The 17,597-nt window shown below is 40.3% G+C and overlaps 1 protein-coding gene across 12 annotated transcripts in view; it reads right to left on the bottom strand.

Moving 5' to 3' along the window:
* The window catches only part of tp63 (tumor protein p63), a 58,972-nt gene that overhangs the window by 23,043 nt on the left and 18,332 nt on the right, over positions 1-17,597 (bottom strand). For 6 of the 12 annotated variants that reach the window (XM_019351679.2, XM_019351681.2, XM_019351684.2 and 3 more), the window contains 3 exons: positions 17,403-17,482; positions 6,778-6,912; positions 3,641-3,770 (listed from right to left, as the gene is read on the bottom strand). In XM_019351679.2, the coding sequence (XP_019207224.1) occupies positions 3,641-3,770; positions 6,778-6,912; positions 17,403-17,482 (345 nt within the window). Of the gene's footprint in view, positions 1-3,640; positions 3,771-6,777; positions 6,913-12,468; positions 12,649-14,440; positions 14,464-17,402; positions 17,483-17,597 lie in introns of those variants that run through there. The other 6 variants (XM_019351682.2, XM_025902905.1, XM_005451222.4 and 3 more) reach the window with 6 other exon arrangements.

Raw genomic sequence — 17,597 nt, 5'->3', positions numbered from 1 at the left:
CAGATAAAATGTCATCAAACAGTAGAAAACATTATTACTGAAAGATGCATTCACCTGGTCACAACCTGCATGTTTTTTTGTTGAACCGGGCACCATATAAAACTGTGGCGTAAAAACACAGCTCTCCATGACCGACACAGAAAGTAACAGGGGCCCCACATCCCCACATCTAAACTCTGACTTCTTACCAAATCAGCATTCAAGTGGACCGTGGCAAGCAACCGTTCTTTGGTCTTCACCTTTAAGTGCTGGAGGCAAACTGGTGGAGCATTCAAACAAAATAAAGGAGCGCTTTATGTCTGTCTACTTCATGCACCAGTTTGCTTCGGATTAAATAAAGTGTGACGTCCTGACGAATAAAGTTTGACTGCAAGCCTCTCGCTGCTTAAAAAGAGAAAAAAAAATAACGTTGGGAGTTAAAGGCTGGAGGAAAGGTGGTAATAAGCGCACCACATGTGCTAAAGTCTGCATTAAAAAGCATTAATTTCAGCTCTGTTAAATGTGGGAAACAAAAGAGAAAACCCCTCATCTGCACAAACACTGAACACAGGGGCACTCACGCCGAGACACACAGTAGGTGAGGGGGAAAAAATCCAAACACAAACATGTAATTAGATCTCGAAGGAGCCTCGTGTTGATTGAGCTACTCCTCTGTAAAGTTGTTTAAACTCTAACCTGCGACTGAAAAGCACCTCGGTGCCTCTGCTCGACAACTGCAGCTTCCACGCACAGCTGATCACAGCTTTATCTGCCTGTAAAATCAGCTGTTTGGGGTAGGATATAGCGTTTCTCCTGCCACGATCCCCGCTACATTCCTTCATGTTATTCTACCCTCTCCTTCCCCCTTCGCTGCCACCCCACCTCCACAACCTTTACATGGAGAAGACACGTACTGATAGATGAGACCTGGGACCTCTACAACAGAGGCAGGTGCTGCGTTAAATTGTTGCCCTGCAGCTACAGTGCAAAAAAAAAAAAAGAAAAGGAAAAAAAATTAAAAAATAAAAAGGAATTTCACATTAAACGTAAAGCCCACACAATACAAATAAGTCCCCCGGGGCACTAAACAGTGAGCTGCATTCTAATGACTCATGAAAGAGGCACACCTCCACACGGGTGGAAGAGGAAGGGGGGCAGGTTGAGGGTGGGTTTGCCCACCGCAGCTTTTCATCAAAACAGAGGTATGACTCGGTAATAACGGCTGGGGCTTGGTGATTGGCAAGCGGCCACCGGAGCGAGCTTTTAGCCCACACCGATGCTGCCAGATCGGTGCACCACGCCCCTCTCTGGTGCACAAAGTGGAAAGTGGGTGGTGGGGGTGGAGCCGTTAATCATCAGTTCAAGAGAGCACAGGCCCCCTTGGGGGATGCACAGTGTAACGTTACTCAGCTCCCCGAACAAAATTTTTATTTGCTATTTTTTTCCCGCCCTGGCTGGACAACGGCATTCCTGCACTGGGAGGGGAGCGTGCACATCATCGCTGAGCAGCAGAGCTGACAAGGACATGCCCCGCGCTACAGGTCAAACATGGATTTACAAACCTGTCTTTTAACTCAGTGTTTTTCTCTGTGAGACGCAGAGAACACCGAGGTGAAAAGATGGGTGAAACTGATACAACTGAGCTGAGCTTTAACTAAAACTCAGCCCCGATCGTTTCTTTCACCTAATGATTGACAAAAAATATGGTGAGGTGTGAGATGTGAACTTTTTTGGGCTTCTAAAGTGGGGCATACCAGAAAAAGTTTGAAAACCACTGATCCACAGCCAGAGAGATGATTTAGGAATGAGTTTCCTTGTTAAAGCCTTCACACACTATCCCCCATCAACGTAGGCTGGATGTGCAATGAAAGCATTGCTGCTAAGGATGCCATCATCGCACAAATGTAAAGAAAAACACCAGAACCGGCTGCGTAGCTGCAAAGAAACACCAGAAATATGGCAGATACAGCAAAAATCAAGATCATTCCTTAATTTTCCTTAATGAAACTAAGTAAGAGTGTACATGCAAAACCAAGAAATGGGAAAAATGGAAAGAGTAGAAACACTTTATATGTTGTCACATATAAACACTGTAAATAAAAATGGCAGCATTCACCTGTATGGTATAATCATCGGAGCCAGCAGCCAATCGTGTGTCGAACGTGTTTTTACCTTTTTATCTCGCTGCAGTCCTTCCCTCTTGTTTTTTTTTTCCTTTTTAAAAACAGACCCAACCCCTGCAGAAACTATTCAGCGCTCAGTTTTTTATCAGCACTGCTTATACGCAGCACATCTCAGCATCACAGCTCAGTTTCTAGAAACTCACAATGTCCTGGACACCCAGTATTTAAAGACTTCAGATAAAAAAATGACTCTTGGGCCTACTAAGAGTTTAACGGGGACAATAAGCTTGGTATCAGGACTTTTCATACTGAAGAATATAAACCACAAAGACGTGGATGGACCATGTTAGAGGTTCTCTTGTCTGATGTTACGTCAGTTTTCGGCATTTTCTTCCTGCCTGATGACTGTGTTCGTCTCTGCCCATCGGAGACCCTCGATAAGAACTTTTATTTAAAATGGTTCAACCCTCATGATCCATCTTCTCTTTGCTAAATGTGACTATATAAGCCTAACCGTAGCTCTATGGCAAACCAGCAGGTAGCACATCATTATACCTGAACTAGCCTGACTTCACCAATCTTCCACTAAACTTTTTAAATCATGGATGCTGGACTTCTTACAGATCTTACAGAGCTTTGATTAGCAGTTAGCCGATTGTGTTGATGCCTGAAAAGCGTACAGGTGAACGCAGCCGAGCAGCAGCAATGCAGCTGCAGAGAAGCAGTACTTGCAAAGGTGGGTTTCACACGTTTCCTGATATAAAATTCTTCTATAATTTTCCTTCCACTGCAGCTGCGTCTTGTTATATGTGGTGAAACTGGAAAAATCAGATCATCTGTACTAAGATGTTGCAAGCTTGAACTCCTTCTCTGTCCAAAGAGGGATACGTCATGTGACAGTGACAGGCGCGCAGGCTACTATCAACACACTACCTGCCTCAGAGGGGCCACCCAGGTCAAGCACAGCTCAGGCTAAATCAGATAAAAATCGCCAGCTTACAGACAACATCTCAGGAAAAAACAGATAAACCTTTCTTCACCGGTGTGTGGAACCAGTCTGCACCACCTTCTCTTAACCTTCCCGGGGAAATTCCATTGTTAATTTGAAAGTAGGTTCTGTGTTTTACAACATATGTAATTTACACTGTGAATCCAATCAACTCAAAATGAAAGTGATAGCATTAATGATGAAAAATGCACAAAATAATTAGCTACTGAGATAACGGTGAGTCATTTAAGGAGAAGCTTGGTTTTCCGCTTCGGGGCATGAGACGAAGGCCTTGGAATTTACTGGTTAAAAAATAATAGCCCTCAAAAATAAATATTTGATTGTTTCTGTGAGTATTGAACCAAAAACCAGGCTGTAAACTGGTTATTTAGTTTACTGGTTGCACTGTGCATTATTAAATAATGTGTTCAAATAATCCTGGGTACGTCAAAGGTTACTTTTATTGTTACCTCTATAAATTATTCGTTCTCAGGCAGCAGAATTTAAAGTAAACCATTTATTTTCCCACTGAAACCTTACATGTACTTACAGAAAGCGGTTCATCCGGCTCACGCATGGTTATGCAGTCCATGCTGATCTGAATGGTGTTTCCTGCCGACCCGTCGGCCGGACTGTCGCTGAAGTTCAGCTCGATGGGCTGGACTGAATGAATGGCAGATCTGAAACAGCAACAATACAGATTAATGGCTCGTTCCATGTAAAATAAACCAAATCTGAGAAACGTTTCTATACACCCCCCCTCACAATCTGCTGATTTTTATTTACAGGGATTTCAGTGAATTTACTGACCCATCATACTATGAATATTTTTAGCTTTTGGAGTACACAGTGAATGTTTTTAACTTGTGTTACATTTTCTAGTATTCTGTAGCCTTCATAACTTATAGTACAGGAGATATCCACATTAAATATTAAATACATTTAAGCTCTGTTAAGAACTGAAATCAAATCAATTTTGGACCCACTCCAAGAGTCCAAATCTAAATTCTTGTTTATAGCAGTGTGTAGCTGTGTGCATCGGTGTGAATAAACTGTAACGCAGAGGAACAGAATCGATTACTGGCACGCCGGATGTTTCATCTGTTTTCTGATAAATCACTGGCACAAACTTCAAAAAATGAATTCTGGGTAAACTTTCAAGGTTCACCATGTCGTCACCGTGTGGGATAGTTTGGCTAGATTGTGGTGTGGGCGTAAAATTGATCAGGCTCATGTGTCTCTCTCCCTCCTCTCTCTCTCATCTGTCCTGTGATTTCATGTTGGGATACATGTAAAATAATTACTCTGGGAGAAAGTTAGAGTTAGCAGCAGAAGCTCTCTGACTTTTGTTCTTGCACCGGTGCCCTCTGCCTCTCTGCGGAGTCTCACTGTTTGCTCACCCAGTGAACAGAGCAGAGGCAGACAGAGCTAACAGAAGACAAGAGGGAGAGTGAGGAAAGATGAGACATTTTTTTAACTTAAGTTGACCTATAGCTCAGGAAATATGACACAAGAATAAAACTGACACATACAAAATGAATTCAGGATGTTAGAGTTTAAGAGTTACACTGACCCGGCTGACAGGGACAAATGAGCCACCAGAGAACCAGACTTTAAAATACAACTGTAAATTTATTCAAATTAACTGTATATTTATACAATTTATAACCGAGTCCTCAATAATGCTGATCTTATTATTGACAATTAAATAAATATTGGAACTAATTTGTTTCCAGATAGGAACATTTTTAGACAAAGTACACTGCTAAAAAACCGTAAATGAACAATTTTTAATCAGAGTACACAATCAAGTCAGTTAAACTTCTATATTGACATAATGTCAGTATAGACGTTATACTGACAGAATATTGATCTGGTCAGTTAAGTAGCAGAGGGGGTTGTTAATCACTCTCAGCTGATTTAGTGTTAATGAAATTATTATTGTAGGGTCTAGCTTACAATATAAAGTGCCTTGAGGAGACTGTTGTTGTGATTTGGTGATGTATAAATAAAACTGAATTGAATTAAATTGAACAATAGGCACACTACTGGGGCCACCAATCCAAAATAGGAATGGTTTTACAGGTGAAGCCCACTGGCATTTTTTCCTCCACATCTTTTCTGACGGTTTTTTCACTAGGGTCAGTATCACTGCTGGTAGCACGACGTGAGACCCTACACTGGTGCAGTGTGTCATGGGGTCCTCTTGGTGCACTACAGTGCTGAACCTCATGCGGCATAATATAGGCAGCTTTTGGGGGATGAAGGAATTGATACCACCAACTAGGCTCATCTGACCTAAATCCAGTCGAACATCTCTGGGACTTTATGTGATGGCCCATCCAATGCTGTCAGGCTGCACCCGACTGTCCTGGAGCTCATTGATGACATGGACCAGATCTGAGATTAGATTCCCCAGGAATCTAATCCGTCGATGCGAAGCACACGGTGGTCATAAAAACTCCCGAGTACCATTCAGAGTTTTCAGCAAAATTGTGTATAGTTGCCTGCATGGAAGTGCAGCTGAAAAATGAAGTCAACATAAACTGCAGTTCCTCTAACATCCACTCGAGGCTCCGTCAGTGAGTTAGTCCAGTGGTCCCCAACCCCCGGGCCTCGGACCGGTACCGGTCCGTGAGTCGTTTGGTACCGGGCCGCGAGAGTTGAGGCTCAGGTGTGAAATGTATGGTTTTCATGGTTTTTATCGGTTTTCAGCGTTATTTTGTTATCGTTTTTATCGTTAACTTGGTTTTCCTGGGTCTTTTCACGTGTGTTATGAATAAATCTTCTTTTTTTCGGTACCGGCACTAGTTTTATTTTGTTGTATTTATCCGCGACACCTTATTGCCGGTCCGTGAAAATATTGTCGGGCATAAACCAGTCCGTGGCGCAAAAAAGGTTGGGGACCGCTGAGTTAGTCCCTATGGACGCCAAAGTTAAAATGTCCAACTTTACAGTAGAAACTTGCAGTCTGAGTCCATAATGAATCTAAGAGGGTGAATGTTTTCTTATGAATTATCCACCTGGCTCGGATGTGGCCACTTTCACTGAAAGAGTTAATGAACTGGACCGCTTTTGCTGCCTTTACTGACAAGAAATTACGTCCTGCTTGGTGAAATTCTACTATTTTAGTAGCATCTTAATTAGCGCTAATTAGAGGGTGTCTATGTATCTCTCCCACATTCTTACAGTTTATTTGTGCAGTTTGTTACTGTTAGCAAATAGCTTCACGCTCCAACATCTTGTCCAAATACAATCACTTCTGGTTTAAAAAAAAAAGAAAAAAAAAGCAGGGGGGTAATCCTAACCCAAAAACCAGTGAGTGACGTCACAGTGGCTAAGTCCACCTTTTACCCACTGGCTGAAAATAACGTTGTTGTGTCCACAAGTTTTACGTTGTCTTTTCTAAAGAAATAAAAAAATGTCCATAGGGGCATAAACGTGGATAAATTCAAAGCTAGAAAAAAAAAGAGAAACTAAAGTGTGAGGATAACTGCTGCGAGTGAGAAGGAAGTCAGGCAAAGAAGCTGACATGGTTTATAATTTCCACATGAAAGAAAAAAAAAAATCCCCAAAGTGGAAACTGAAAACTCCTAACGCACAAATATCTAAAATATGTGCATAGCTGAACATTTCACTACGGCCCTTTTTTTTCTTGTTTTTTGGTTTTTGGCAGTATTCACTTACTGGTCGAGCATATCAAACAGCTGGTTGAACACATCTTGGCTGAATAAGTCAGTTGTCTGTGCTGCCTGATTCTGGGACATGGTGGTGAGGAATGAGCCCTCTCTCCAGGACAGACGAGCTGAAGGGTCCCTGAGTCTGCAGAAAGACACCATCAATCAGCCGTAATCATTTTATTACACCCATTCCTGCTCACTTACTGCTGCCATTTCTGAAAAACTATTTTAAAGGGAAGCGTTTTATAGTTGCAAAGTCAGCGAACATAAAAGCTGATGTGCTGTGCTAAGATTTGGCCACCCAGCCAGTGGAGATAAAGGAGGAGGAGGAGGAGTCCTGCTGGCAGCCATTCATGAAGAGCACTTCCATTGTGAAGAAGTCAGCCTACATAATGCTGAATATTTGTACTACACATAATGGTGATTATGTACCATTCAGACAGAGGCACTTTGACCTGCTGCCTTGAAACATTACACCTGCTTCAGAGCTCTGCCCGCCATTGTTCCTGCTGAAGTGGCGCACGCTGCAGTCTGAGACAGGCGGAATTCCCCCCAACGTCTATATGATAGCACCGCTACAACTTGTGGTATGCGTACAGCTGGGCGAGCTCGGGAGGGGGGCCGATGGGGCGGCCATAATCTGAAGCTGGCACTATTTTAGGTTTTGGAATTCCCCAACGCTGTGATGAATGATATTAATACCTGTCTTACAAACACAGGCATATCTAATGAAGCAAATAATTTCACGTATGCAGGAGGCTCATATGAGGGAGTGCAGAGAGCTGAGATGAATTTAGTTTGCAAAGCTCAAGAATTATTATGGGTAAGATGTCACAGATTAGGGCTTACATATTAATCAAGTCCAGACACATTTAATAGAGTAAAGTTAGATGTTTCTGCAACATTAGGACCACGACAAAGCTTGGATGGATCATGAATTACAGTGGCTTGCAAGGAAGCTGTATTTCAGCTCGCCTTGTATAAAAAGCTGCATGTATATCAGACCTGCACAATAATTAAACTGACACGATACGCAGCAAACTGAAACTCCAAAATACTTCAGTGAATCCAAAAAAATCTGACCTCTTTCACCTGAAATGTAACATAAACAATTTAATAAAGTCAGAAAAGAATTTAATAAATGTCTCAAATGAGAAGTCAGTTGATCCGCTGCAAAAATAGCACGCACGCCTTTAAACCAGTCCACTAACGAGGACGGTTCCTCACACAGCTGTGTTTTTGTGATTTTTATTTTAAACTTGTAACCAACCTAAATATATAAGTTTTTGGGAAGCCCGTAAGCCATTTGTGGCATCTGACCCTAACATAAGACTTGAAAACTAAAACTAAATTTTGGGACTTTTAAAACTTTTCGCATCCTATGTCGGATAGTTTTCGGTAACGATTTGCCCTTTCAGCCGCAGAGCGCCTCCAGCACGCTCTGTCCCTCTGTACAATATTTAAGTGATGGTGTTACGAAGTAAGGAACCATATACACTATGTGAGGAAAGTCTGCCGAAATAATGTTGCTAAATGCGATGATGATGAGAAAAAAAAAGTACTCAAGTATGTGGCAACTTTGTGTGGCTATAAAACACATTTGGGAAGGGAAACTACAAATAGTTAATAAAACAATATAGAAAGTGTTTTTCAGGTGTTCACACAGCTATAGTTGACATCTGCATTAGTAGTCTATAACCTAATTTATTGCCTCTAATTGGACACTCTGTGGTTTGGAGCATTTTTTAAGGAGGAAGATGAGTCGATTACTCTTGCTCTTTTAAGGAAGCAGAATTATTTTGAGTCAAGCTGAAAAGTGGATCTTTTGTTCAAGTTCAAAATTTGTGTCCTCTGGCTATACTGTTCTGTATTTTAAGAGATTATTCAAAGGGATAATACTTATCATTATTATGATGAGGAAAGCAGACAGAGCTCAATCTACAAATAACAATAAATATACAACTATTCAAATCTTTATGAAAAGTCACAGGGCTCTTTAAATAGATATACACATATTGTTATTTATATGCATAGAGCATATATGAAAATGCTCAAGCAAATCCAGCAGTTTTTTCTTCTCTGCTTTTTTTTGCTATTAATTTTTACATTTTTTATTTCACTGTATGTACCTTTACTTTATGTAAAAAGTCACAGTGTGCATAGTTGCCATCTAGATCCTAAATTTATGTTACACTGCTAACACAGACCCCACATATACCAATTGGACACCCACTGAACAGACAAATTTAATATATTTACATGTTTTATAGCTTTTAAAAGTCTTTTTGTTTATGATTTGTGTTTAAATTGTAATGAAAATATAACATTTTTTTTAAAAAGATATGAATATTAAAAAGAATAAAGCATACTGTATATCTCTCTTTGACTGGCTAAATATTGTCAACTACTCACACGTGAGTGCAACCTAGCAAATTTATAAATTAAGTTCACCGTAAATCAAATGCATTTGATTGAGATATAGAGATAGAGAGAGAGAGAGAGATCTCTCTATTTTATATATATATATCTATCTATATCTATATATCTATATCAATATATCTATATATCTATATCTCTCTATCTCTCTATCTCTATCTATATCTATCTAGATATCTATCTATATCTAGATATCTATATATCGATATATAACCTAAAATATGAGTTTTGCAGAAATCAAACTGATCAGTGGTTTACAGCTGTTAAATTGGCAGCTGTTGAAAATCTTTGACAGCAAATGTGATGTTACATTAATGTTTCGTTAAAGTAAAAAAGAAAAGGAAAACTGCTACAAACTTGTACGCAATAAGCCCCACCCAAACCAACTACAACACAGATATCCTCCTTTTACATGAATGCATGAGGAAGAATATCTAAGAGTGCACCTTGTTGACTGCAGTCAGCCTACAGGCACTGAGATGACATTTACTGATGGCAGCGATGTTTATCTGTTGTGTCACATCAATTTTGTGCAGGCTAAATATTTAAAGATAGCGAGATAAAGAGCAGAAAGACTTTCTAAAGATTCATCTATGGCCATAATGAAGGTACCAATAAATCTGTGTTTGCAATTAAAATGTAAAATCCTTTCAGTTCATCCATACTAACAGTCTAAGGATAAAACGTGTAAAAGTTTAACAATAAATACCTTCCATAACAAATTTTTAAGGCATTATTTGACAATATGCTGTTAGTACTTTTGCTTAAGAACTCTTTCCTGCTAAAGACTAAGCATTAAGCCACAGAAGGAATTAAAATGACGACAGATAGATGGCAAGATTGATTTATTTTTTAAATCTACGAATTAAAAAAAAAAATCAATCAACTTATTTATGCATATTGTTGTACAGCCAACAGAAAACTTGTGACATCAACATTAGAGTTATGAATATTTTTCACAGTAATTCATAATATAATATAAACTGCTTTAAAAATGCAGAATTTGCCCCAGAATAGGGTTTTAAATGCTTTTTTTTTTTCTACTATTTTTGCATATGCAACATCGTCCCATACATTTAAATTCAGGATTTCATATTGTTTCTTCAGAACCACTGAAGATTAAAGAGAAAAAAAAAAAGAAAGAAAAAAAGAAAATAAATAAATAAATAAAATTATTTGTAAAGAATAATAGTAAAATAAATTGTGATATTCTTGAAATGCTACAGCTTACTGATTCATAAAAGCCGTCTCTTCATCCTTATCAACATGTTGCTTTGTTCTGAATACATCCAAATCACAGCAGTATCTCTTCAGAGGCTATGTCAAAATAGTGATATATTTTTTTTATTTTATTTTATTTATTTTTTTTACTTTGAATAGCGTCAACATGCTTTTATAGGAACGCATTTACAGCAGTACACAAATCAAAACCTGGTGGCTTAGCTGCCTTGCACAAGAGCACACGAGGAGTTTGAAGGTAACATGCCAAAGAGGGAAAAAATTCACAAAGGATGACTTAAAAAAACACAGGTAAATGGCAGGTAGAGCAGGTGAGGTGTCATCTGTGTTCAAGGAGGAGGAAGGATTTAGGTGTGGTCATCCACGTGACCTGTGCCTCACATTAACTCCACTTTCATTCTTTAATTTTCTTTTAAAATACAGAAGAACTAGTTTAACTGACATCCCATTAACTTGTCCAAAAGACTTTTGAGCTTTGCTTCTTGGTATTGTCTGATCACCAGTCAGCATCCAGAACTAAAGCTGTTTATCAGGTTCTGCGTGTACAGCCATCCAAGCCTATAAATACACTAAAACAGTTTAATAAAATAGTAGATCTGCAGCCTAACCCTGCTGATGTCCTGCACTACTTTGTGCTTAAGAAAATAATTTTCGTTGTTGTAATAAGGCACACGTCCATGTTCAAATGCATACCACATAAATGCAATATTCTATCTTTTTTTTAATCATCATTTCAAAGCAGTTTTATTTTACTAACGGACTTTCGAGATGGGCTTTGTCCCTTTTCTGGCTGCATTTTGTCTGTTTTTGGGTGTCTGGTTACTCTGAGAGGTTTTCGGTTAGCCCGAGGCAAAGGCTGTTCAGCATCCACTTAAACACAGTGCAGCGCCTCCAGACGAGACTGGGGCAGAGGTCAGCACTAAACAGGGATGGCCATTGTCTCTTGGCAGGTTGTGCACACCGACCGATGAAAATGCAATCAAAACAAACAGCCCAGCCGATCGGGGCCCTTCTCCAGTGTCATTATTAATCACTTTTCAAAGGCCTAAGACCTTCTCCCCCTCATCCGTCAGCCGAGGCTGGAAAAGGGACATGAGTGAAAAACAATAGAAAGCCCCAGAGTTTCTCCTCCTCTTATTTTGATCATCTGGTGCAAGAGGGCAGGTAAGGCGTAGAAGGCAAAGGATACAAGACAGGTGGAGGGATTTACAGGCCAAGTAAGATACTTTTCATCCCTTTTCAAAAACAGTTACATTGTTTTCAAATTTGCGCCACAGCCAGAAAGGCCAAAAATGTCATCAAGCAAAACAGAAAAACTAATGAAAAAAAAATTACAAATGTAACTGTTAAACTCAACTACAAGAGTGCCGTGATGGTAAATTTAAAAGGGCAAAAAGCACACAGAACACATCCAATCTGCACAGAATTTAAAGAAGATCTGCATTTAAATATTTTAGAATGAGAGAAGAAACACTCATGTAGGTAGTTTTAGTGAAAACTGTACCATTCATGTGCAATTATCAAAGCCTATAGAGGTACAGGAATGTCCTGAAACTGAGATATAATCATCTCTCATCTGATATATTTTGTACTAGCACATGCACTCCCGTTGAGGTTCAAAATTCTCCAGAACAGGACCTCCGGATGTCATGTAATCTGCCTGCCTTCACACATGCATTGTTGCCATAAGTATGCCGCCCTTATAAATATATCAGGACCGAGCAGCAGCAGCTGAGGATCCAGGCAGACACAACTGTTCTCGGGTCGTTTTGGACCTCCAGACAGCGTGAACTGCAGCGCGGGTCAAACAGGAGCAGGGAGATTCCCAGCCGGCAACTCCTACATCATTCTTTTAAACTTAATGTAAGGCTCATCATGAAGGAGTATAGCTACACTTCAAATCCATGCAACACATATTGTTTAACTAATTAGGAAAAAACAAAAACACATGCCCTCAATACAGTCTACCGCATATGAACGTGTGAGTATAGGTCATCAATTTTGACAACCTTTAGGTACTTACCGCCGAAAGGGAAACTCGGGGTAATACTGCACAGCTGTGTAAGGTGAATTCATGTTGTCATGCCAGAGTTCACTTTGCTGAAAGCTTCAGAATGATCAGCTTGTCATAAATGGATCAATAGCTGTGCTTGAGCTATGAGAATCAATTAAAGTACAATAAAAAAAATTACAGTTAAAAACACAACCAGGCCTGGATTAAAGTGCCGGAGGGTACAGTGCAGAGTGGAGAAAGTTTGAGAGATGTTTTGAATTTAGGTATTTTTTCTTAGGCTACCCGACAAATAGGCGGGGCTTGTGCCATCTTTCTGACCAATCCCCTGCTCCAGCTGTACAAGATATCACTCACTCTCAGTTGCTAGGATATAGATATCAAGCAACTACATTTGACCCCAACACACAAACACCCACACAGCCACACACCAGCAAGCCACTATCCTGAAAAGCTCCCCACTTACACCCCACTCCTCCATCTGTGTCTCTGGCCTTGTTCTGATATCTCCACCCAGACTCCCGAGCGGATTTTGCGGCCCGAGAGCGCGTCTGTTGCGTCACGGTTCTCAGCGAATACCGAGAGGGTTCGGGCGCGCTGAATATTTCCACAAACGCGCCCCGAATAGCAGCAACTGTTCATTGTGTGCCGATTCAGCAATTTTAAGGAAGTGAAACAAACTTTTAGGTCAAGAACTGACTGGTCTCATGGAAAAACTAAAAATGAGAATCCCCTTTAAACCTAAACAGACACCAGATAAAAATACTTTATCATTACAGTAGCCTACATAAACTCATATTTAGGCACACACTGAAATCGCGCCACATCCTGGCACATACTTCCAATTCAACCACCCTCTCAGCCAAGCAGTATGGCAATGTAAACCTAGAGGTGTTGTGTGGTTTTCAGAGATGAACAGCAGATGAATCACTATGCTAAAATAAAAGGAAGGGTCACCGCAGGGGGAATGATAATAAATAGATGTGGTGTATCCAGGGAACACAAACCTTTAAGCTGCTCTCTTGTACTTTTAATAAAGATATAGAGCCTCTCTCTGCCCGCGGTGCACCTGTGAGACACGGCACCGATACAGCGGATACTGTGTGCCAACCTGGTGACGAGACACTGTGGACACACGGCCTCTATTTTTAACATACTGTATTGGAAGGTTTCATATCAGCATTTTCACACTCGGCTGAGTTCGTAAGGAATGAAGCACCCTCTTTGTTTGTTTCTCAGCGTAAAGAACATCTGGACAGTCCACTTATCAAGTAAACCCGAACGCTTTTGTGATGTATGTCACATTTTGGTAATGGACTGTGTGCCTTCTCAGTCATCCAGGGCATTTGAGTTGAAGGTAACTGGACTTCTGAGAGACCTGTAACTACCTTGAACCCAAGCACTCAGGACCACATTTTGTGGTTTATTGTAAAAACAAACCTAAAACTGGTCACATTACATTTCCAGCCAATAAATATCCACTCATGAATCTCCCAGTCCAGTCTTTTGAAGCCTGAATGACCATCTCTTTCTAAATGTAGCAGATTCAATGGGCAGCCAAGAAGTATTTTCTTTATTATACTGTAGGCTATGTATTGTTTTGTACTGTCTAGTTTATGGAAAAGAGCCCCATCAACCCTAGAAAGGCTGAACAGGTGCACCTGTATAAATAGTTGCATGACCCAGCTCTCAGAGACCGAAAACAATCAGCCTGATTGCCATTAGCCATTCCTTTTATACTGCTGCAAGCTTGGAGTACACCTAAAATACACATGCATTGCAGTGTAGGGTCTATGCTGATGAATCAGCGCGGTCACAAAAAAACTGGAAAGCATGAATGCACACTCACGGAAGCAACTACAACACTCTCTTCAGATCGATGAAAACAGAGCGATCGCAAGTTTAGCAGCTATAAAAACAATTAAATAATTCACTTATATTAACAATATTTCAAAACATTTCATAGCTGTAAAAATGACCTTACTCTGTCATGGACCAGTGACTTTCCAGACACCATTTCTTGCTAATCCATCCAAACTGTGTTGATGTACTTCAGTCTGGAGCAACCAGCTAAGAGACAGTGGATGAGCAACACTGCCATCTCCACGTGACAGTTTTAATTCTATATATTAGGTTTACCTATCCTGACTTCTGTTGTTGTCTTCGAGGTGCAAAACGGGGTAAATACCTAAAATGACGGTGTTAACATTCCGGATATTTAGGGTATTTCCTGTGTATAACAAAGAACTCGCACCAGCAAAGGAGGTTATGGGCTTCCCCAACAGTAAATCACCAGGAGTGTGATTTTTAAAGTTGGGTTTAACTTACCTAAGCTTTAACACATACTTATTAATATTTTCCTTAACTGCATTTCATATTTTGAATCAGTAAAAAAAACTTAAACTTTAATGTATGGGTTTAGTTTATGAACACTACGTGAATGACACGAAATAAATAAACTTTCATGTGTAGCCTTAGGGTGGAGGCTCCTAATGATGCTCAGATCTAAACCTGCCACAAAAGCGGGTAAACAAGAAACACCCTAAAAACAATACAAGTTCACAAGCAGAAAGCAAATAAAAGAACAATATGCACAACTCACTCACACACTAAGTTACATCAGATGTGACTGAGCTGTGACTTTCAGCCACTTCTTCAAAAATAATTTTAAAAATTTGAAAAAATAAAAAAATAAAAATGCTGAAAACAAAAATTTTAGATGGAAATTTAACCCCAGCGCCTCATCAGAGCCAGCAACACACACTCTGCTGAGTTGTGGCGCTACATTGTGCATGATCTACAAAAAAACACCAACGGATGTGAACACCAAATGATCATAGTGAGACCGTGTTGTGATATGACCGAATCATTGAGTGCATCCGCCGTTCTGCTGCATGTTTGCTGATCTGATTTCTAAAATGAGTAAAGCTAGGCTTAATTGCTCATAGTTTTATAATCACATTGAGTTCTAATTTGGTTCAAAAAAGTCCACAAGCTGCCAATTTTTATGAAATTTTTAGAGACGTGAAAGTTTGAAATGAGTCACACCCAACGACCGTACGAAAGTACGAGCAACTATTCCCCCAAGGTCACTGCTGGAAATACCAGCGACCGTTGTTGGGTTGCTCTGTGAAACATGGTTCCCAGCTGAAAAATGACAACCAATCACAGCTCACATAAACATGACTATAGTAAAAACCCACTTGTAAAATCCCATGGTGATTATTAGGTTATTTAAGCAACAAGCCTCTCTAAACCTAACACACCCACACACACTGCAGCTTTGACCACCTCCCAGCACAGCAAGGACAAACTGACCTCAAGATATCATTAAATCTGATATTTACAACGACACACGAAACCCTTACATCATTAATTACTCTAAGGCCCAGGCGCTGGAAACCAGTCACCGAGCCGCTATTACTTCATTTGAGATGTATGTGTGTGTTTATGGGTTAGCAGCTACGTCAGGGACATCTCTGGTTCTGTCATCAGTGGGAGAGCACATATGTCTAATGTGCTTATTATTCTCACAGGCCTCTGGTTTGAGAGCGTTAATCCCGCTTTAATCTGCAATTGTATCTGCAGATCAAGCCATAGATGGCAACCAGCCTGAGTGATCGGAGCGCCCGGTGTGCTTAATTCATTCTGGTGTGTTCATCGTGCTGAAGGCATTATATACCCGGTTCACACAGCCTTATTAATGTCAGGAGTTTACATACAGGATGCCAACGAGCAGTTGGTGGAGCAGCTGATGAAGTAGCAGCGACGCTCGCTGCACTGTGGAGTGCTGCATTAACAGTGTCAGTCACACACACCACGCCGAGGCCAATCACTCTCACGCCGTGTGGGGGTTATGTGGGCATACTTGTGTGCGTCTGTGTGTATATTCTAGTTGGTGACTAATGCAGGGGAAATCCAGATGAGTCAAAACTACCAGTGTCCGATGCAGTGTCTGAGAAGCGCTAATTTACAGCCTATGCACTAAACTGCCCAGCAACTTGGCATTGTTCATGTCACCTCTATAGGGAAGTCTTGTGTTCGGGCAGTGTGAAGAACCGTTGAGGGAAGGGATGAAAAACGTAGTAAACAACAAAACGAATCAAAAACATTCCCAGCATAAATTCACTTCCTGGAGGGTGGAATATTTTGACACTCAGACAACCAGTCCTGCACTTCCATAACGACAAAAAAGATAAACAGCCGTGAACTGCCTCGAGCTTTCCCATGTGACCCGCAGAACCTGTATTTCTATTGAATCACTGATTCATTATTTGTAGTAATATCCAGACTCCCAGACAATTATTGATGCTTTCCCACGATATGATTCAAGGGTTTTTTATGCGTCTTTTGTCACAGTGACTTTTACACCTGACATCAGGTTGTTGCCACGTTGGGAAACTCAACCCTGCCTGCGGCAACTAAAAGGCAGTGAGCCAGAGTTGAAAAATACATCCAGTATGACTGCCTTTAGCTGGAAACCAGATTTGTCTGTTAAATGTTTGTTATGCTCAAACTGATGAGTTGAAATGTAAAGAAGGGATATCTAAGAAATGAACTCTTAATGCTTTTACGGTTAAAGTGGCATTCATTTTTCTAACCAAGGCAGATTCCAGTAGTTTTTGTTTGTGTGTTTTTATTTAAACATTAAAAACAAAATCTACAAAGCTGAAACTGCATGACAAAAAGAAATCCACAGATAATTTTTGCGCAATAATGAGTCACATAAAAAAAGCTCCATAAAGTAGTAACATTGCTTGGCCACCAGAAGAGGCTGCATGCAGAGAGCATCCCTCTAGTTAAATGTTTAACTAGTATGTTGAGGCAAAACAAAAACCAAAACACACCACTAACATACAGGTAAAGGTAGAACAAGTGTTTCCTAAGTTCAACAAACCAGGGAAACTGCATACCGAGAATAGCAATTTCAGAGGTATCGTAATTACCGATGTAACAGATCTACGGCGTCCGTCGCTGAAGAGATTGGAGGTGGTGTCAAAAGCCGTTTCCCGTTAGCTGAAATCTGCTATAGAACGAAAAAAAAGCCACTATGATCATTTATTATTTTCTCTAAAGTTGTTCAAATAACATTCGTGTGAAGTAGCCATCATTAATTTTTAGCAAACAGTGCGCTTGAAAGG

This window comes from Oreochromis niloticus, linkage group LG23 (assembly GCF_001858045.2).
Source record: "Oreochromis niloticus isolate F11D_XX linkage group LG23, O_niloticus_UMD_NMBU, whole genome shotgun sequence".
In the NCBI taxonomy this organism is placed as follows: Eukaryota; Metazoa; Chordata; class Actinopteri; order Cichliformes; family Cichlidae; genus Oreochromis; species Oreochromis niloticus.
The sequence above is the reverse complement of the archived record's forward strand: the minus strand, read 5'-3'. Positions and strand labels throughout refer to the sequence as shown.